General features: G+C 37.0%; 1 protein-coding gene across 2 annotated transcripts; it reads left to right on the top strand.

Moving 5' to 3' along the window:
* The first annotated feature begins 156 nt into the window (after window positions 1–156).
* On the top strand, window positions 157–16,040 carry selenol (selenoprotein L). 2 transcript variants are annotated; one of them, XM_052098637.1, is made up of 10 exons: window positions 157–315; window positions 5,909–5,987; window positions 6,108–6,161; window positions 6,603–6,648; window positions 6,776–6,903; window positions 7,715–7,829; window positions 11,742–11,864; window positions 12,402–12,539; window positions 12,836–12,978; window positions 14,906–16,040. In XM_052098637.1, the coding sequence occupies exons 1-9, from the start codon at window positions 213–215 to the stop codon at window positions 12,956–12,958; spliced, it is 909 nt and encodes a 302-aa protein (XP_051954597.1). In that variant the 5' UTR covers window positions 157–212; the 3' UTR covers window positions 12,959–12,978; window positions 14,906–16,040. The 2 variants fall into 2 exon arrangements, with proteins under 2 accessions (XP_051954597.1, XP_051954596.1); XM_052098636.1 differs by having other exon boundaries at window positions 12,836–16,039.
* Window positions 16,041–22,163: the final 6,123 nt, after the last annotated feature.

The following is a 22,163-nucleotide window of genomic DNA, read 5'->3' on the forward strand; positions in this document are numbered from 1 at the left end:
AGATTGTGTGTCCGTGTCCCAATGTATGTGTTTAAATGTCTCTTAATACGTTTATGGGCCGTAAAAGCCAATCTAGGAAAGTTATTGTTGCATTGTGGTATGCCGTTCTTCAGTCGACCACTAAGTGGTAAATGTTCAAAGGACCTTGTGCTGGAAAAAGGCAGGGCTCCGCGTCGCGGAAGTGGTTTCACAGCACACCGTGTAAGCTAAGCATGGACACTGCAGTGAACCAAAACACACTCATAGAAGCACTGAAAGAGCTAGCCACTTTTGGAAGAACGTCGTTGGAGTATGTGGAGAAAGACGTCTCAAAGGGTATTACAATACTTTTGCTGTTTAACTTTTTACTGCTGCTAATTTACCAGACAGTGGACTTTGCACATTTGTGCAAACACTCAACTGTTATGTCATGAACTAGATTCTAGAAATTGTTATGTCACGTTTGTGTTGTGTACAAATATTTGTAAATATTATTGAACAATGAACTTTTGCTTGACATTACCCAGCACACACACACACATGTATATATGTGTATATATATATATATATGTGTGTGTGTGTGTGTGTATATGTTTATGTATACATACAGATATACGTACATACATATGTATATATACATATACATATATACACATACATATATGTATGTGTATATATATTTATATGTGTATATGTATGTATATATAGATATGTGTGTGTGTATATATATAGATATGTATGTATATATATATATATATATATATATATATATATATATATAGATATATAGATATATAGATATGTATGTTTATATATATATAGATATGTATGTTTATATAGATATGTATATATATAGATATGTATGTGTATAGATATAGATATATGTATGTGTATATATAGATATAGATATATGTATGTGTATATATAGATATATATATATAGATATGTATGTTTATATATATATATATAGATATGTATGTGTATAGATATATATAGATATGTATATGTATATATATGTATGTGTATATATAGATATCTATATATATATGTATGTGTGTATATATATATGTTTGTGTTTATATGTGTGTATATATATGTATGTGTGTGTGTGTGTATATATATATGTATATGTATGTATGTGTATAAATATATGTGTATATACAGTGGGTACGGAAAGTATTCAGACCCCCTTAATTTTTCACTCTGTTATATTGCAGCCATTTGCTAAAATCATTTAAGTTCATTTTTTTTCCTCATTATTGTACACACAGCACACCATATTGACAGAAAAACACAGAATTGTTGACATTTTTGCACATTTATTAAAAAAGAAAAACTGAAATATCACATGGTCCTAAGTATTCAGACCCTTTGTTCAGTATTTAGTAGAAGCACCCTTTTGATCTAATACAGCCATGAGTCTTTTTGGGAAAGATGCAACAAGTTTTTCACATCTGGATTTGGGTATCCTCTGCCATTCCTCCTTGCAGATCCTCTCCAGTTCTGTCAGGTTGGATGGTAAACGTTGGTGGACAGCCATTTTCAGGTCTCTCCAGAGATGCTCAATTGGGTTTAAGTCAGGGCTCTGGCTGGGCCATTCAAGAACAGTCACAGAGTTGTTGTGAAGCCACTCCTTCGTTATTTTAGCTGTGTGCTTAGGGTCATTGTCTTGTTGGAAGGTGAACCTTTGGCCCAGTCTGAGGTCCAGAGCACTCTTTAGAAGGTTTTCGTCCAGGATATCCCTGTACTTGGCCGCATTCATCTTTCCCTCGATTGCAACCAGTCGTCCTGTCCCTGCAGCTGAAAAACACCCCCACAGCATGATGCTGCCACCACCATGCTTCACTGTTGAGACTGTATTGGACAGGTGATGAGCAGTGCCTGGTTTTCTCCACACATACCGCTTAGAATTAAGGCCAAAAAGTTCTATCTTGGTCTCATGAGACCAGAGAATCTTATTTATCACCATCTTGGAGTCCTTCAGTTGTTTTTTAGCAAACTCCATGCGGGCTTTCATGTGTCTTGCACTGAGGAGAGGCTTCCGTCGGGCCACTCTGCCATAAAGCCCCGACAGGTGGATGGCTGCAGTGATGGTTGACTTACTACAACTTTCTCCCATCTCCCGACTGCATCTCTGGAGCTCAGCCACAGTGATCTTTGGGTTCTTCTTTACCTCTCTCACCAAGGCTCTTCTCCCCCGATAGCTCAGTTTGGCCGGACGGCCAGCTCTAGGAAGGTTTCTGGTCGTCCCAAACGTTCCATTTAAGGATTATGGAGGCCACTGTGCTCTTATGATCCTTAAGGGCAGCAGAATTTTTTTGTAACCTTGGCAAGATCTGTGCCTTGCCACAATTCTGTCTCTGAGCTCTTCAGGCAGTTCCTTTGACCTCATGATACTCATTTGCTCTGACATGCACTGTGAGCTGTAAGGTCTTATATAGACAGGTGTGTGGCTTTCCTAATCAAGTCCAATCAGTATAATCAAACACAGCTGGACTCAATTGAAGGTGTAGAACCATCTCAAGGATGATCAGAAGAAATGGACAGCACCTGAGTTAAATATATGAGTGTCACAGCAAAGGGTCTGAATACTTAGGACCATGTGATATTTCAGTTTTTCTTTTTTAATAAATGTGCAAAAATGTCAACAATTCTGTGTTTTTCTGTCAATATGGGGTGCTGTGTGTACAATAATGAGGAAAAAAATGAACTTAAATGATTTTAGCAAATGGCTGCAATATAACAAAGAGTGAAAAATTTAAGGGGTCTGAATACATTCCGTACCCACTGTATATATATATATATATATATATATATATATATATATATATATATATATATATATATATATATATATATATATATATATATATATATATATATATATATATATATATATATATATGTGTGTATATGTATGTATGTATGTATGTTTATATATACATATATGTTTATACATATATGTATATACAGTGCCTTGCGAAAGTATTCGGCCCCCTTGAACTTTTCAACCTTTTGCCACATTTCAGGCTTCAAACATAAAGATATAAAACTGTAATTTTTTGTGATGAATCAACAACAAGTGGGACACAATCATGAAGTGGAACGAAATTTACTGGATATTTCAAACTTTTTTAACAAATAAAAAACTGAAAAATTGGGCGTGCAAAATTATTCAGCCCCCTTAAGTTAATACTTTGTAGCGCCACCTTTTGCTGCGATTACAGCTGTAAGTCGCTTGGGGTATGTCTCTATCAGTTTTGCACATCGAGAGACTGAAATTTTTGCCCATTCCTCCTTGCAAAACAGCTCGAGCTCAGTGAGGTTGGATGGAGAGCGTTTGTGAACAGCAGTTTTCAGTTCTTTCCACAGATTCTCGAATGGATTCAGGTCTGGACTTTGACTTGGCCATTCTAATACCTGGATATGTTTATTTGTGAACCATTCCATTGTAGATTTTGCTTTATGTTTTGGATCATTGTCTTGTTGGAAGACAAATCTCCGTCCCAGTCTCAGGTCTTTTGCAGACTCCATCAGGTTTTATTCCAGAATGGTCCTGTATTTGGCTCCATCCATCTTCCCATCAATTTTAACCATCTTCCCTGTCCCTGCTGAAGAAAAGCAGGCCCAAACCATGATGCTGCCACCACCATGTTTGACAGTGGGGATGGTGTGTTCAGGGTGATGAGCTGTGTTGCTTTTACGCCAAACATAACGTTTTGCATTGTTGCCAAAAAGTTCGATTTTGGTTTCATCTGACCAGAGCACCTTCTTCCACATGTTTGGTGTGTCTCCCAGGTGGCTTGTGGCAAACTTTAAACGACACTTTTTATGGATATCTTTAAGAAATGGCTTTCTTCTTGCCACTCTTCCATAAAGGCCAGATTTGTGCAGTATACGACTGATTGTTGTCCTATGGACAGAGTCTCCCACCTCAGCTGTAGATCTCTGCAGTTCATCCAGAGTGATCATGGGCCTCTTGGCTGCATCTGATCAGTCTTCTCCTTGTTTGAGCTGAAAGTTTAGAGGGACGGCCGGGTCTTGGTAGATTTGCAGTGGTCTGATACTCCTTCCATTTCAATATTATCGCTTGCACAGTGCTCCTTGGGATTAAAGCTTGGGAAATCTTTCTGTATCCAAATCTGGCTTTAAACTTCTCCACAACAGTATCTCGGACCTGCCTGGTGTGTTCCTTGATCTTCATGATGCTCTCTGTGCTTTAAACGGACCTCTGAGACTATCACAGAGCAGGTGCATTTATATGGAGACTTGATTACTCACAGGTGGATTCTATTTATCATCATTAGTCATTTAGATCAACATTGGATCATTCAGAGATCCTCACTGAACTTCTGGAGAGAGTTTGCTGCACTGAAAGTAAAGGGGCTGAATCATTTTGCACACCCAATTTTTCAGTTTTTTTTATCAGAGATGTGTTTATTTTTTATTTGTATGTGTGTGTGTATATATATATATATATATATATATATATATATATATATATATATATATATATATATATATATATATATACACATACATATATACACTCACCTAAAGGATTATTAGGAACACCATACTAATACTGTGTTTGACCCCCTTTCGCCTTCAGAACTGCCTTAATTCTACGTGGCATTGATTCAACAAGGCGCTGAATGCATTCTATAGAAATGTTGGCCCATATTGATAGGATAGCATCTTGCAGCTGATGGAGATTTGTGGGATGCACATCCAGGGCACGAAGCACCCGTTCCACCATATCCCAAAGATGCTCTATTGGGTTGAGATCTGGTGACTGTGGGGGCCATTTTAGTACAGTGAACTCATTGTCATGTTCAAGAAACCAATTTGAAATGATTCGAGCTTTGTGACATGGTGCATTATCCTGCTGGAAGTAGCCATCAGAGGATGGGTACATGGTGGCCATAAAGGGATGGACATGGTCAGAAACAATGCTCAGGTAGGCCGTGGCATTTAAACTATGCCCAATTGGCACTAAGGGGCCTAAAGTGTGCCAAGAAAATATCCCTCACACCATTACACCACCACCACCAGCCTGCACAGTGGTAACAAGGCATGATGGATCCATGTTCTCATTCTGTTTACGCCAAATTCTGACTCTACCATCTGAATGTCTCAACAGAAATCGAGACTCATCAGACCAGGCAACATTTTTCCAGTCTTCAACTGTCCAATTTTTGTGAGCTCTTGCCAATTGTAGCCTCTTTTTCCTATTTTTAGTGGAGATGAGTGGTACCCGGTGGGGTCTTCTGCTGTTGTAGCCCATTCGCCTCAAGGTTGTGCGTGTTGTGGCTTCACAAATGCTTTGCTGCATACCTCGGTTGTATCGAGTGGTTATTTCAGGCAAAGTTGCTCTTCTATCAGCTTGAATCAGTCGGCCCATTCTCCTCTGACCTCTAGCATCAACAAGGCATTTTCGCCCACAGGACTGCCGCATACTGGATGTTTTTCCCTTTTCACACCATTCTTTGTAAACCCTAGAAATGGTTGTGCATGAAAATCCCAGTAACTGCGCAGATTGTGAAATACTCAGACCGGCCCGTCTGGCACCAACAACCATGCCACGCTCAAAATTGCTTAAATCACCTTTCTTTCCCATTCTGACATTCAGTTTGAAGTTCAGGAGATTGTCTTGACCAGGACCACACCCCTAAATGCATTGAAGCAACTGCCATGTGATTGGTTGATTAGATAATTGCATTAATGAGAAATTGAACAGGTGTTCCTAATAATCCTTTAGGTGAGTTTGTATATATATGTATGTGTATATATAATGTATATATGTATGTGTATATATATGTATGTATATGTGTGTGTGTGTGTGTGTGTGTGTGTGTGTGTGTGTGTGTGTGTGTGTGTGTGTGTGTGTGTGTGTGTGTGTGTTTATTTCTTTATTATTGTCATTTAGGTGGTTCTTTGTATGAAATTGGTCAGAAAATTCATCCTTTATTTGGTCTGATGTCAGCTGGGGCAAAGTTCTTCAACAGGTGGGTGTACTCTTTAAACTCTCCATGGTCCATGTATTAGTATTTTTTGTTCTGCAAAAAGGTAAACTCCATCCAATAATTATGTGAAATTGAATAATGTTTAGTAATGTTTACTTTCAGCTTGGGTGTGAAGAACAAGAAGTTGGCAGAGAATTTATGGGAACAGTTTTTTCAGTGAGTAGAAAGATGTCATATACACAGTATATCACGGCTCTCTGAAATACTTGATTGTGATGGTCCAATCGTGGCTTTCTGTTTTTGTCCTAGATTGTTTCTGGTAAACTGTATAAGTGACTGTTAACCCAGGCAATCAATTTCCTACATAGCTAAGCTATTAGCATTTCACTCAGATCACTCTGCACACTTGCTTTTCACTGAATAAAAATCATTAGTATTTCATGTACATATCTTTCTTTATTTGTAAATTGCTGTCATAAGAAGGATAAGGTACAGTCATACAGTGATTATCTTAAAATCCACCTCACATTGGGTCCTGATCACCCTGTTGCAGTTTATTTTGCCATAATGACTGAATGTACATTGTCGCTTATATATTGTGAACCAGTGCCAAAATATTATGCATAATAGTACTGTCATTTGATTCCAATTTAACAGGAACAGTGAGGTTCGAGATAATGTCGAAGGCTTACTGCAACTGGAAGTAATACAATTGTTACCTTTTTTAGCATTACCACTTGTTTTTAAATGCTGAATTTTATTAATGTATCACTTTAGTAAAAGTAAGTAGTTTATTGTGCTAATTGGATGTTTGTTTGTTTGAATGACAGGTGGAGTGGGACAGCTTTTTGAAACGTTTGGATGTTCAGATGCAAATGAGTGACACAGTTCTTTCACAATATCCTGCAGCCCAGATGCTGAGCTCTGATGCACTGCTTATACATGTTCAAACTAAAGAGTGAGAGAAGCATACACCGATCACTGTTTATATTCAGTGGTAGCCACAATCCTGAACAACTCCAAGAGGCAGGCTAAATATTCTTTTGAAACAATGAAGGCCATCAGTTACAACACTTTATTACACTATATCATGTCTCTCTTTTTATCTTTATATACCCTCTAGGTTGTCTATGAAACTGGGAGCCATTTCTATGATCCAGAATTATGCCTAGCTATAAATCCACTTATCTCTACTTATAGTTAATAGTCAATGTTTCATAAAGATAGCTTTAGTACAGGAGATTAAAAAGAGATAAAGTCCTCAATGTTCTGCATGTCTTTGTTTGCAATTTACCAATGATATTAAATGCCTAATCTGTATTATAATTTAGCAGTTACAAATGTTTGGAAATTCGCAAATGTTTGAACCTGCATCACTTTGCTTTCACAAGACGTGGAAAGTATCACGAGCCCCACATGTGGGCACACAACAGCACGTCACCTGTTCACTCTAAAGCACTTGTATTGATGTAATTAAATTGCAGCTTTTTGTGGTTTAATAATCACATATGATCATGCTTCTGATGTTGTTTTGATTAATTGTGCAACCCTGAAGTATCGTGAAATTATTATAATAACATGCTCTTCAGGAAGCATTGTAGACAAATAAAAAGCGCATTAGATATTAGATATTCACCAGCAAGATCATCGTGATTACATCAGGAAAATCTGATATATCGCCCAGCCCTAATCTATCATATAAATGGTGGGTATACATGTTTATTTTTGTGTGTCTTTTATATAACAATAAGTGTTGTTTACTTTTATAGGAGTGTGTCTCTGGGTCAGTACTTGGGGAAGGGAGAGAAGCTTCTCCTTGTCCTGCTCCGACATTTTGGATGACAGCCATGACGAGACCACCTGACTGAGCTGAAGGACAACAAGGTAAGATAACCTGAGAGTAATAGAGATGTCAAGAGCACAGTTGCAAGCATAGTCAATAAGTGGGTGTGGGGCAGGGGGTGCTCATCCTGTAGTCTGTGTAGGTCCTAATGCCCCAGTATAGTAACCCCGGTGTCCTGGCCAAATTGTCCCCTCTCAATTATGGCCTCCTAATAATCCTGTTAATTGGCTTTATCACTCTACTCTCAAACTCTCTACCAACAGCTGGTGTGTGGCGATCTTACTGGCTCACTATGGGTGCCGTCGCATCATCCAGGTGGATGCTGCACAACGGTGGTGGCTGAGGAGAGTCCCCTAGTCACTATTTAAAGCTATATAGTGTTAGAATAACGCTATGTGTAACGTTCATTCATTCATTTGGTAACAAAGATTACTCCATCACAACTGCAAGCACAATGAGCAAAGGACATGACAACAGCACAGCTGCAAGCACAATCAGTAACAGATGACGACAGCACAGCTGCAAGCACAGTCAGTTGCAAATATAACAACAGCACAGCTGCAAGCACAGTCAGTAGCAGATGACAATAGCACAGCAGCAAGCACAATCAGTAACAGATGTCAACAGCACAGCTGCAAGCACATTCAGTAGCAAAGTTAACAGCTGCACAGTCAGTAGGAAATGACAACAGCACAGCTGCAAGCACAATCAGTTACAGATGACAACAGTATAGCTGCAAGCACAGTCATTATTAGGGATGCACCGAAACGGTGTTCTTGCCTACCCCAGAATTATTTGTGCACCAGTGACAAAAGGATTTTTTTGTGAGAAATTGCAGAATTACACTTTTAAATGTAAGTATTGGGTTTCAACCTTTTACTTTTTTTTTAAACCAACTTTTTTTATAATAAAAAAAAAAAAACTTTAAAGTGGTTCAAATGTTGACTTATATCTTACTATGATGCGATTATATATAGTTTATACTCGTTATTATATACCGAAATGGACCATGGTGAAAATATTTAGACAGTTTGTGAACCCTGTTTTGTTTTCAGACAGTTTAATATAACTTTCAAAAAAGTCCAGTACAAACGTAACAGTCACTCGTCAGCTGTCACAGTTGTTAGAGCTTTTTTCACGTTTGTTTCCTGTTATAGTGCCAACAAGTGGCCAAACTCTGTGGTTTTTTACTGAGACCTCAGATTGAGCTCATGCACATATGTACCGAGTGAATATATCTTATTTTATTCGGGCGTTATAGCCATTTGAGTAAAAATGGCCCATCCTTTTTGAACGTTTTGGCACCCCTTAGAAAATGTCAACTTTTCTCGAAATTTCTACTTTTTTTTTGTTAATTATTAATAATCAGACTCCAGAGAATATTTCTGCACTGGTTTGGTTCCGATCAGGCGAAAAACATAGGACTATTTAGCAAAAGTAGGTTTTTAACATTATCTGAAATAATTACCGAACAGTTTGACAGACACAAATGCTTCTTGAGGCAAAGTTGTTTAGAATGAGAAGAGCTATCAGGTATTACTTGTGTTTTTTCACAACACTGCATTATATACAACCATTGACATCTACAAAAATCATGGTAGCATCACCTAGTGACCGATTTTTTAAAAACTTTGAACAACCCTTTCAGATCAACAGTCAAATATGTCTACCAAGTTTCATTCAAATTGGTCATTGTTAAACTTGTGTAATAGCTGTTGAAATTTGATTGGCTGATGGCGACCATGTTTTCAACATAGCGCCCACTTTTTTGGGCGACCAAAGATTGACCTCTTACATAAGCATGCCAAGTAAGGTGAAGATATCTAATTTCCTTCAAGAGTTATAGCCATTTATGCAAAATTGGTCACTCCTACTTTCAAAGTTTTCGCATACCGTAACTTTTTTTTTTATATCTTTTGATATTGAGACTCCATAGAATCGTTTGACACTGATTTGGTCCAGATCGGATGAAAATCCTAGTACTAGTGGTACTAAATACAAGTTCGCAATAGTAGGTTTTAGGAAAAATCCAAGATGGTGGAACATTTTTATAGATGGAAATCAGAGATATACGTTTTGTTTTGTTTGAGCCATGGATTCCAATGTTATAAAGCACTTGAGTCTACGACAAACGGTCTAGCTGTTATGAGCAGTTTTGTGTTTTTGATCGCTGTAGCGCCCCCTATTGACTGAGTCTCTAGTGAGTAGTGAGTAGTGAGCAATACTACTACCATCTGACCAAGTCTCTAGGCCTTACGGTACCCTCTGTCCGATCAGTTTTATGGTGGAATAATAAAAATAATAGTAATACAAATCTTAACAATTACAATAGGGTTTCAGCGCCAAGCACTTGAAACCCTAATACTAATAAATTGTTATTGATATTATTGTTATTGACTTTTTAAGTCATAACAGTAACATATTTAAATCGTGCACTTTTTAAACCCTCACGCTTTTATTTTGACATTCTAAACTCTCCAGGAAGTCCTGTATGTGTCTGTTTGTAGGCAAGTTCACAGGAGTTTAATTTGTTTCTTATTCAATTTCTGGTAAAATGCACCTCCGGTGCCATTCTAAATGCATATTATAAGTGAACCGAACATTGAGCATCTACATCTGAGATGCTGTTCTTGAGTAGCGGTCATATATTGTACACCGCTATGAAGGCTAAAAATAGCCGCACCTGCCTGTGCATGAGTTTGTGTCAACAGAGTAGCACCATTTACTTATGCGCTGGTGCTGCGCATACTATATATTTACTTATTAAAACACAGTCTTTTATGATTCACAGAGCTATCATACGTCTTCAAGTGGCTTTGAATAAAATGCACAAGTCTTTATGGTGTTTTTATGGTTCTTTTATGTCATTTTGTAGCTTCGCAGTAACAAACATGACTAACACACAGTATTGGATTTGGAATGGGCTCTACGGACCGATACCCGATCCTTCTAAAAGCTTCAGTATCAGAGCCGATACCGATCCAGGTATTGAATCGGTGCATCCCTAGTCATTATCAGAGATGACAACAGCACAGCTTCAAGAACAGTCAGTTGCAGAGATGAGAGCAGCACAGCTGCAAGAACAGTCAGTAGTAGATGACAACAGCACATCTTTAAGCACTATCAGTAACAGATGAGAACAGCACAGCTGTAAGCACTGTCAGTTGCAGAGATGACAGCACAGCTGCAAGAACAGTCAGTCACAGATTAAAACAGCAAAGCTGCAAGGACAGTTAGGAGCAAAGATTACCATAGCATAGCTGCAAGCACAGTCAGTAGCAGATTATAACAGCACAGCTGCATGCTCAATCAGTAACGGATGACAAAAGAACAGCTATAATCACAGTCATTAGCAGAGATGACAGCAGCACAGATGACACAGCACAGCTGAAAGCACAGTCAGCTGCAAGAAGAGTCAGTAGCAGAGATGACATTGCATAGTTACAAGCACAGTCAGTAACAGAGATGCGCACAGCATAGCTGTAGGTCTTTGTTAACTCGCACAAATGAAGATATGAGCTGTGTGTCTCCTCAAGATCCAGTTGCCGTCTTCAACCGAAGCTGCTTCCATCATTTAATGTTGTGGGTGTGACACAAATTCTGCACTCTATACTCAGTTAAAAAGCATTCAAAACTGCTGTTGGTTAATTAAGATTTGAGGCATGAACTCAATTTGCAAGCACAGTCAGTATCAGAGATGACAGGGGTACAGCTGCAACCTACAAGCGCAGTCAGTAAACCAGCCTCAGCAATTTCTGATTATGGACTCTTGAAAAGTTCATTTGGAAAAGTTCATGGCCCAAATTTTTGTAAAGACCTTGGGATTATTTACATTCTCTAACATTTTTTGGCAAGACAAAATGCTGTGCTGTTATTTTTGTAGCAAGCGTTCCATTGCCATATGCTTTGAATCATCAACACGGCTCTGTTTTCTGGTTTTATTTCTCATACAGACTCTTCTGGAAGCTCAGTCAGTGCGGGTGCTGGTGGTTTCATGTGGTTCTTTTGAAGGGGCAAAATTCTGGCTTGGTCAGACAGGCTTTGAATTTGACATGTTATTTGATGCAGAGAGAGTGGTGAGGACTATTGAATCTGAAAAATCTGATTATGTAGAGCCTTTTCCTTGCCTAATCATATTCTAAGATACTTGTTTACATAAACAAGGGTCTTTAAATCATATTCCAAAAAACATTCCCTTATTCATTTAAACGTTTTGTTGAGTACATACTTCTGGAAAATTATGTACTATGATTTGGATGGGATGTAACAGTGTTTGTTAAAGTCAAGGTGATTTCAGCTTTAATTGACCTAACCTAAGTTTAATACAGTAAATGTTTTGTATTAGTATTTTTTCTTTTTTTTCCCACATAATAATCATACAAAGGACTTTCCCCCAATACTTTTTTGTAATTTTCATATGTTTTCCAAAAATATAGATAAAAAGAAAATAAATTATTAATGTAAATAAACAATAAATGGGTTATTTAATTGTGTTGTAAAAGAGTTTTATCTTTCCTGCATTTGCTGAATTTTGTCACTGGTATTAGTTTTAAATTTACAGTATGTGTAGATTTGTGCTGAGAAGTCCATTCCTGTTGGGTGTGATGTCACAGGTGTATCAAGCGTTCGGACTGGGTTCATCCTTTGCCAAAGTGATGAAGTTTAAGTCACTGCTACACTTCTCTGAATTTATGGTGATAAACCGACAGTTCCCTGAGGTGCCACATCAGTTTATCAACGATCTATTTCAGGTGACACTCACAGCATTTCTTCACAATAGTATGCACATGAATGAAACACTGAAGTGACAGAGTTTGATGTCTGCCCTCAAGTTTATCACACTGAAACATTTATTGCATAAAGGCATGTCGGACTGCATAAGGGGAGTGACATTCATAAGTTACTTTCATGTAATAGACGTTCAAACAAATACTTTTGAATATATTGCATAACACTCAATGAGAGAAAAAACATGTGTCTCCCCCTTAGTCTAGGACTCTTGATAATGGATTAAAACACCATCTCTCTCTCTCTCTCTCTCTCTCAGATGGGTGGTGATTTTTTGCTGGATGAGGGTGGTAAAGTGATATTTTCCTACCAAAGTAAAAGTCCTGTGGACAGACCATCAGCTACACAGATCTTAGCTGCCGTCTCTGCTCATGCTTCTTAACTTTTCTCACTGGAGAAAAGGTCTTAAATGTTTGCTTTTTTTAGCATGTTGATACTAAACTTCTTATCATTCTGATATCTGAACCTCGATTTGGCTTAGAGTTGCAACTGAACACAAGAGCTGTTCTATTCTGCAGAGAATACTGCCCAAAGTGATTTGTCCGTAAAGGTGAAGTATGTGATTTTATGTTGGGCAGTTAGGCGGTCCTTTGCCTTTGTTCGGGATGCATTAGTGTTTATACTACAAATGTTCTCTTCCTCCGATTGATCACAAAACATTTTGGACTCTGTTTACACCAGTATTTATTGCTGTCCACTTGTGACCGGATCACTTGAGATGGATGTTAAAGTAATAGTTCACCCAAAAATGAAAATGATCATTTAAACACCCTCATGCCATCCCAGATGTGTATGACTTCCTTTCTTCTGCAGAACACAAATTAAGATTTTTATAAGAATATTTCAGTTCTGTAGGTCCATACAATACAAGTCAAATAAAATCACATAAATACAGCATTAATGTAATCCATATGACTCCAGTGGTTACAGCCATGTCTTCAGAAGTGATATGATAGGTGTGGGTAAGAAACAGATCAGAAATTGAATGTGAATCACAAAAAAACACAAGAAGAATGTGAAGGTGAAAGTTTAAGTGGAAACTGACTGATTAGGGAGGAGAATTTATAGTACAAATTTACATTAATATATAATATATTTGTTTCTCACCCATATCTATCAAATTGCTTCTGGAGACATTGATTTAACCACTGTCATATGGATTACTTTTATGCTGACTTATGCTAAAATGTTGGCACCCATTCACTAGAAATTCTTGTAAAAATCTTTATTTGTGTTCTGTTTAAGAAAGTAAGTCACACATCTGGGATGGAATAAGGGTAAATGTAAATGATGAGAATTTTCATTTGAGGGTGAATTATGCCTTTAATACCAGGTGTTAATGGTGCCATTGTTTTGCTGTTTGGTGATGCTAGTGGTACAGAAATAACACACTTTACCTTTAGCTTTTAAAATTATCTGAATCATTATAGCAACTTAAGGTAAATAGCCTTGCTCAGTGGTACAGTTTTTATGTATATTGACTGCAACATCAGTACTTTAGGATAGCAGTATTTTGCTTATCTGCACAGAGATGTTATTAATTTGAAACTCACATTAAAGGGATAGTTCACCCAAAAATGAAAATTCTCTCATCATTTACTCACCCTCATGCCATCCTAGATGTGTATGACTTTCTGTCTTCTGCAGAACATAAATTATGATTTTTTTTTTATTTTTATGAATATTTCAGCTCTGTAGATCCATACAATTCAAGTGAATGGGTGCCAAAATGTTGGCGCTCCAAAAAGCACATAAAAGCATCATAAAAGTAATCCATACAACTGAAGTGCTTCATTCCATATTTTCTGAAGTAATTTGATAGGTGTGGGTGAGAAACAGATCAGTATTTAAGTCCTTTTTTGCTTGAAATTCTTCTCACTGCCCAGTAGTGTGTGGTATACATAAAGAATGTGAATCACCAAAATCCCAAGAAGGAGAATGTGAAAGTGATCTGTTTCTCATCCACACCTATCAAATCACTTCTGAGGATATTGATTTAACCACTGGAATCTTATTGATTACTTTTATGCTGACTTGTGTGATTTTTGTTCAAAATTTTGGCACCCATTCACTTGCATTGTATGGACCAAAAGAGCTGAGACATTCTTCTAAAAATATTCATTTGAGTACAGCAAATGAAAAAAAGTAATTCACATCTGGGATGGCATAAGGGTGAGTAAATGATAAGAGAACTTAAATTTTTGGGTGAACTATTCCTTTAAAGGAAACACGATAAGACAGTAATTTCAGTGTATTGGGGACATTATGACATTAGTACAGACAGTGTTGTGCATGAGTGATTGAGATACATGTTTACACGTGTTTCTAGGTTGATTCCAGAGACAGCTCTCCCAGAGGATGTATAGATGAAGATAAGACTCAAACTCATACACTTATGAAGAGTTTTCTCTGATGGGGATTTACAGCCTCTGGTCATCACAGCTTCTCATCTGAGTCAGCACAAACCTGCCTCACCTCTTTCACTCACATGAAATCAGATGATTAACTTAATTAGTTTTATAATAGTTTTATATTACATAGTTTTACAATTCTGCAATAAAAATTAAATCAACTTGTGAAGTTTAACTACTGTTTAAAATCAGGATAATGTGAAGGATAAATGTTTACAAATAGGGCAATAAAATATGGAATTAATCTTTTAAAAATATGGGTTGGGATTGTTTTGATAATTGACGTTCTTGTTCAATAAAGGGCTGGTTTGCAGACTACGAGTTTCGCAACGATTCGGCTGTCGGCTATGTTAACACTGTCACACAAAAAATACAGAAGGATAGTGTTGCACATGTGTAAACGCAAAAAGTATAATTTTTTTCACATCTGATCTGAGCCACTTCTAAATGTGGTTTTAAATCAGATACATATCCAATATCTGGACATCAGACCTACGACTAAACACGCATATTAGATTACCCTAGGCTTTTCTTAACAGCATGTCTTTATGAAGCAGACGTGCCTGTAGGCGCTCGCACAAAAACTCACCTTCTCTTTTTGAGGTGTAAGTTTAGGACCCACTCCTTGTTGTCAAACTTGTGGATTTGGTCCCACCACTACTGACTTCTAGCCAAGGGTGTACCAGCCAGGGGGGACGTCCCCCACACTCTATAAAAAAGGTGATTCGGTCCCCCACACTTTCCCAAGCTAAACCCATACGAGCCAAATGGTGGATTTATCTACAGTATTCTTTGTATTTTGTTACTTTGGGCTGACTGATCAACCATCCTGCCAATCACAAGGTGAGTTTCATGAGCCGAAACAACCCTTACATAATAGGCTGTCAGGAACACACAAACATAGTTATTTAATGGCATATAGTTTTTGATTGGCAGCATTACATGAAATGCACTTCAGAGAAAAAACAACAAAGACAATCCTTTTAAGCACATATTGTAAGTGAAGTTTATTTCAGTTTTTTGTTCTTATAATGAATAAAACCTCTATCAAAGCCTCTTTGTAGGTCTGCAGACACAAATTTGTAAAGATACAAATTTTCTTTTGACTGTTGATTCAGTGACTAACTCAGTTCACACAAGACATCACCATAAATGGTTACTAAACAAATCATTAAATGGATCTGAATTAATTTTTGTTAATGTAGTCAAAACACTTGAGCCACTTGGATAAATTTAAATCCCACAATGCACTGCAAATTTGTTAATTGTATCATTTAAAATGGTTGAAAGAGAGGTTGAACGTCTCATAATTTCCCTCTTCGTCCTTCCGACATACCAACCCCTTTGAAATCAATGCATTATAGCATTCTCTGACGGTGGTGTTTAGTGGAGATTTGATGCCTCAACTCAGCTCATTTGAAATGCACTTTACAATGATGAAGGGACATCATTGAAACTCAAAATTATTGTTATTATGCTATTGTTGTCTTTTCTAATAAAAGTCATGTTCAGCAGTTTAAATATTGTAGGAAATGAATACAGTACATCTGCTTTTTTTTTTTTTTTTATATATAATGCTTAAACATTCTACTGAAGTCAGTAGATTGACATGCAAATTGTAATAATGTAGAAGGTAAGGACGTTATTGATACTCTTATTATTATTATTAGATTATTATCATTGTCTTTTTGGATTTAAAGTCATGCTAAGCAGTTCACAAACCAAGTGGAAATTATAGATCTACTTTGTTCTTATACTGCTTAAACACTAATAAGTCTCTTGGCAGATTTCAGTCATGAACATTTCAAATGATTCAATGACTCGCTCATAGCACATTAGACTTTAATTTGTTGCCACCTAGTGGCATCTCCAGAAGGGGTCACTAACACAATTTTTGTTCCTGGGTAGTAAGTGTTATTTCCTAATTGCTTATGCCTCAAATGTATAGAAAACGGCTATTATTAAAAAACACTGCTTTTGTGACCAAGACAGTGATGTTTTGAAATTTGAAAAACAGGAGAATTTGTGTCTTGTCATTCACATAAAGTCATAAAAAAACAACATATTAAGTAAATTAACGTGTTTATAATAAAGTAATACAAAAATGACTACAATAGATTTAGAAGTGAGTAGGTTTTTGAGATTTACGATTATACTGTAAATCATTTTCACAAATCATTCCCCAAATGTAGTCTCCCATCATATTCTCATTATACTGTCCTTGGTAGCGGTGTTCAATGTCCAGTATATCCTGATGGAAGCCCTCGCCTTGCTCCTCTGAGTACGCTCCCATGTTGTCCTTGAATTTATCAAGATGAGCATCAAGGATATGGACTTTGAGGAACATCCTACAGCCCTAGTTCTTCACCAGAGTCTCAACCAGCTCCACAGTTTTCGGACTTGTGATTACCCAACAAGCCCCGAACCACTGCGACAAAGCTGTTCCAAGCCACTTTCTCCTTACTAGTGAGCTTCTTGGGGAATTCATTGCACTCCAGGATCTTCTTTATCCGTGGTCCGACGAAGACACCGGCTTTGACCTTTGCCTCAGACAGCTTAGGAAAGAAGTCTTGAAGGTACTTCAAGGCTGCCGACTCCTTATCTAGAGCTCTGACAAATTGTTTCATAATGCCCAATTTGATGTGCAGTGGTGGCACCGGCAGCTTCCGAGGGTCCAACAGTGGCTCCCACTTGACATTGTTCCTCCCCACAGAGAACTCGGTCTGTTGTCAACATGATAAAACCGCCTTGGAGACCCATCAGGAATGCCACCGTTTTGAAGTCTCCTATGACCTCCCAGCCATACTCATCATACTTCAAGGCATCCAGCAAGGTCTTGGTATGTATCCACTTAGGCAGCTGGAACTAAACTGAACTGGTGGGCTTAAGGCCCCTGTAATTATAATACTATTTTTAGAACTGGAAAGATCTAGAATGTTCTAGAAGTTACTCCCAAGTTTACTCTGCATTGAACATATCTGGAATGTTCTGGAAAATAGATACATTTTATAATATCACTGTCTTGGTCACAAAAGCAAAGTTTGTTGAGAATAATAGCCATTTTCTATATGTTTGAGGCAATAGCAATTAGGAAATAACACATACTACCCAGGAACTAAAAAAAAAAAAAAGAAATGTGTTACACAGTGTTATTGAATCTGAACATATTTGTGAAATAAAAGCAAGCCACACCAAAATACCCTTTATTTTTGCAGCTAATTCTACACAGCTGTGCTGATAATTTTCTATACTTGAAACATTAAAATAGCTTAAGTTGGGGCTTTTAGCTTATTCTTTTTTTAAAAAAAATAACCCCAGAAAACGTGTCTGTGGATTAGTGATTGTCTCAACTTTTTGGACCCTCATGAGTTTGCATCCCTGTAAGTTATAAACTTTAGACAATGATGACCGTCGGACCACTGATTTAAAAAAAAAAAAACATTCACACTGGGTTTGTAGTGTGATGATTCAGCCTTATCATCTCGGAATGTGAATTAAGAGTCACCTTATTCTGCAGTTACAACATGTAGTATGCAGAAAACATGGAATATAGTCATAAAAATGGCAATAGCAATAAACTGCATTTGGACGAAAATGACTGTTTGAATGTACATTTAAAATTGTGATATGTTCTAATGTGATAATTATACAGAAAAAGTGTCTGATTTAATTGAATATAGAAATAATCTGCAAGTGATAAGCGCTTCAAAATAAATGTGTATGGCCGGCCGCTCATACACTGAAAATGTCCTGGAAAATTGTGGCTTGAAAAGAGTGGGAACCCTGAATGTATTGATAATCGCTTTCCACAACAAATTAATCTACAAACGAATAGGGAAAAAATAAAAGTTCCAATCAGAATTTACACATTGATGCTTACAAGCAAAATGGCACTTTCGAGACTTATGTCTCTGCAAAACAAAAATGGGCTTTTCCCAGTCTGTGGGCATTTTCAAACCATTGAGAGTCCCTACTTTCATTTTAGAAACACCCATCCCTGTTTGAAAATGCCCATTAATGTTCTGCAGAGACCTATACTTGGCTCTTTCACACCTCGCATTCCGAAGCAGTGCATGAGTCTGAGCTCAACCCTCTTAAGCCTTCAGAATTCCCACTGAATCCCTCAACAGTGCAAATGAATGGGTATCTATTGTCTGATTCATTAGCAAATTAGATTTATTTATTTGCTCTAGGTGAGTGTGCTCTTTAGGATATGTCCCTTCTAGCCAGACTTGTATCTCTGCAGAGCAAAAATGGGCTTTCACAATCAGTGGGCGTTTTCAAACCATTGAGATTCCCTACTTTATTGGTTAGTTTTGAAATGCCCACTGATTACTACACTGCGATTACCTACCATTATTGGATAGTTTAGAAATGTCCATCCCAGTTTGAAAACACCCACAGATTTGAAAACACCCATTAATGTTCTGTAGAGACCTATACTTGCTTATTGCTGGCCTGGAGTGATGCAATCACGCATTAAGTAATGTACGTAATTTCGAAAGCTAAGAGCTTGAGATCAAGACAGAGACGGCAGTCATCACTGCCGTTATCACCATTGAGAAAGGATCCTTGTAGATTTATAAACTCGAGACATTCTGCAAGACTGTGTAATCATTTTCATTCTAAGGGATTTTCATGCTCAATCATTTAAATAAAGCCATATGTGAATGCATATTGCTGATTATTACATTTTATTCAATTAAGTTATAATAATAATGACATTTATTGTCATCAGTGTTTCATTATGTGATCCTACATGTCGAATACAACTGATTACATCTTGGAAACGTTTTCAGTATTAAAGTTTTGCATCTAGAGTACCTAATAGAGACACAAATGTACAAACGCTGATATGTTCTACGTATCTAAAACATATAAAGAGAATAAAATTAATCAGCTCACCAGATTCACCTTTATAACAATTTAAAATATTATCTGCATGCACAATAAACAATAGTAAATTAAATTTACATCTCTCGATTGGAAAGATTTGGCATGTTATAATAAAAGTTTTATTTAATAAAACTATAGTCCTAAACAGTGCTCGAACAGAGCCCTAATTCCTTATCGGGGTCCTGGATCCCAAATGCCTTATCGGGGTCCCAGGATAATTGGGTAAAATAATTGAGTAAAAAATAATAATGACAAATCTGCTTAAATTCATGAAGTGGATATGGTAAATTTCGTGAATTCATTATTTACAATATTTTATATTAAGTTTGTTTATAGGCTAGTTGTCATGTCTTCCGTAAATGCCCGTCACACATCTAAAGACCGCTGAGCGCATGAGATCTTACTTGGCACCATTCTGGTTAAGCTCAGTTTAGCTAAAAAAAAAATGGAGAATAATAAACATCCTCTCGCAGTCGGGAAGAGAAAGCTTCTTACTGACTTTTTTGAGGGGTAATTTTCTCTCTCTCTATATATATTTCAACTATATCTATCCAATCCATGTCGGGGCTTTTGTATTCCTTGGATAAATTGGAAACATTTAGGCTTACTCTTTTTTCATTATTAATAGGCCTGGTCCTACGGGGGTGCTAGAAATCGCGATGAAGATGAGTGACAGCTTTTTAGTGATTATAATGTGTAGTTCAATGTTGTGAAATCTACTAAGACCTCCATTACAGTAGCTATTTGCTAATACAGATTTTAGTATATAATGCATCTTATTTTTCCAAACAAAATTATAAAGTAATTTGTCAATTGCCTTACAGATTGTTTTATCAAGGTCTAAAGAGATGGAAGCATATGCAAGTCTTGAAATTCCCTCTGCTTTTGTGCTGCGTAGACAGTACATGTACTTCAGCTGTGCATCTTGCGTCATTAACCAGGAACTAAAGTTTGATTCAGTTTGATGATGTGAACTGGCACGACCAGTTACTTGCTGAGAATCGGCTCAAAAGAACGATTCGTTCAAGAATCAGACATTTGTCTGATTTATTGCAAGCAACATTTAAATTGCAAATATTATCAGATTATGATGATTTTTGAATATCCGTTCGAGAGATGTATCCGACTCTTAATTTAATAATATATTTCACAAAACAATCATGCTGCTGTTAAGGTTAGGCTACCTTCAGCATTCAGTGTCATTTCAAGTTTTGGCATTCCTCCGTCGACAAGTTTTTAAAATGTCAATTGGTATTATTAGTTGGCTGCAAGGTAATGTATGATGCTCATAATCATTGATCTTGATCATTGTGGAACTGTGTTTCTTAATGGCATGAATAACACTGAAGGCCTAGACTTAAAATGCACAGGCCACAAATGCTTATATCATAGTTGTATAATAATAATATATACTGTAATATATAAATGTAGGTGTTGGGTCTGTGCGAGCCACCTACTGATAGCCATGTCCCCCCCACATTTAAAATGACTGCTATGCCCCTGCTTCTAGCCCTATTCGGACGGAATTAGTTTTATATGGGGACGTGGGGTAATGTAATATTTACCAGAGCTTCTCAGTAATTTTAATTCCTGTGCCAATCGATTATTTCAGTAATTTTTCCGGACTGTGTGTTTCCGTGCCAGCAAAAATTACAGCGTGGTAGCCTACTATAAAACGTACCCCCTGGTAATACTAATCCAGTGAGAATGACTAAAAAGCCTGTTAATCTGTACTTTCCAGCACTTGAGACCTTTAAATATTTACCCATGTAAAAGAGAAACTAGCAGTTTTTGGTTTGAGGCACCGGTGTACACATGGATACAAGGTCATCTTATCAGAGCGAATGGATAAATAAATAGCGAAAGAAAGCATCTGAGCAGGTAAGAGCCATATCTTCTGCTGTTGTTTTGACTTATTGGAAACACTGATGTTTTGAAATAAATGACAAAAGTTAGGCAACGTTCGGTAACATTAGACATAACAATTGCTAGTCTGATAAGGTCAAAAGTTGTAAAGTTTTTATAACTGCAGGATATTCTGGCAAAACAGACCATGGTAGTAACTAATTTATAGATTGTCATTGCTACCAACCAGTGGTCAACATCATTTCAAGACTCACATGTCCTTAGCAAGCCTAGGACTAAAGGATTTATTTTAGGGCTGTCAATCGATTAAGAATTTTAATCGAATTAATTACATTAATTAGAAAGCCCCTCATATAACAATAATTGAACATATGATGATGAAATAATTATACATAGTTATCTTTAAATACGTAA

The sequence above is a fragment of the Xyrauchen texanus genome, chromosome 30 (genome assembly GCF_025860055.1).
Source record: "Xyrauchen texanus isolate HMW12.3.18 chromosome 30, RBS_HiC_50CHRs, whole genome shotgun sequence".
In the NCBI taxonomy this organism is placed as follows: Eukaryota; Metazoa; Chordata; class Actinopteri; order Cypriniformes; family Catostomidae; genus Xyrauchen; species Xyrauchen texanus.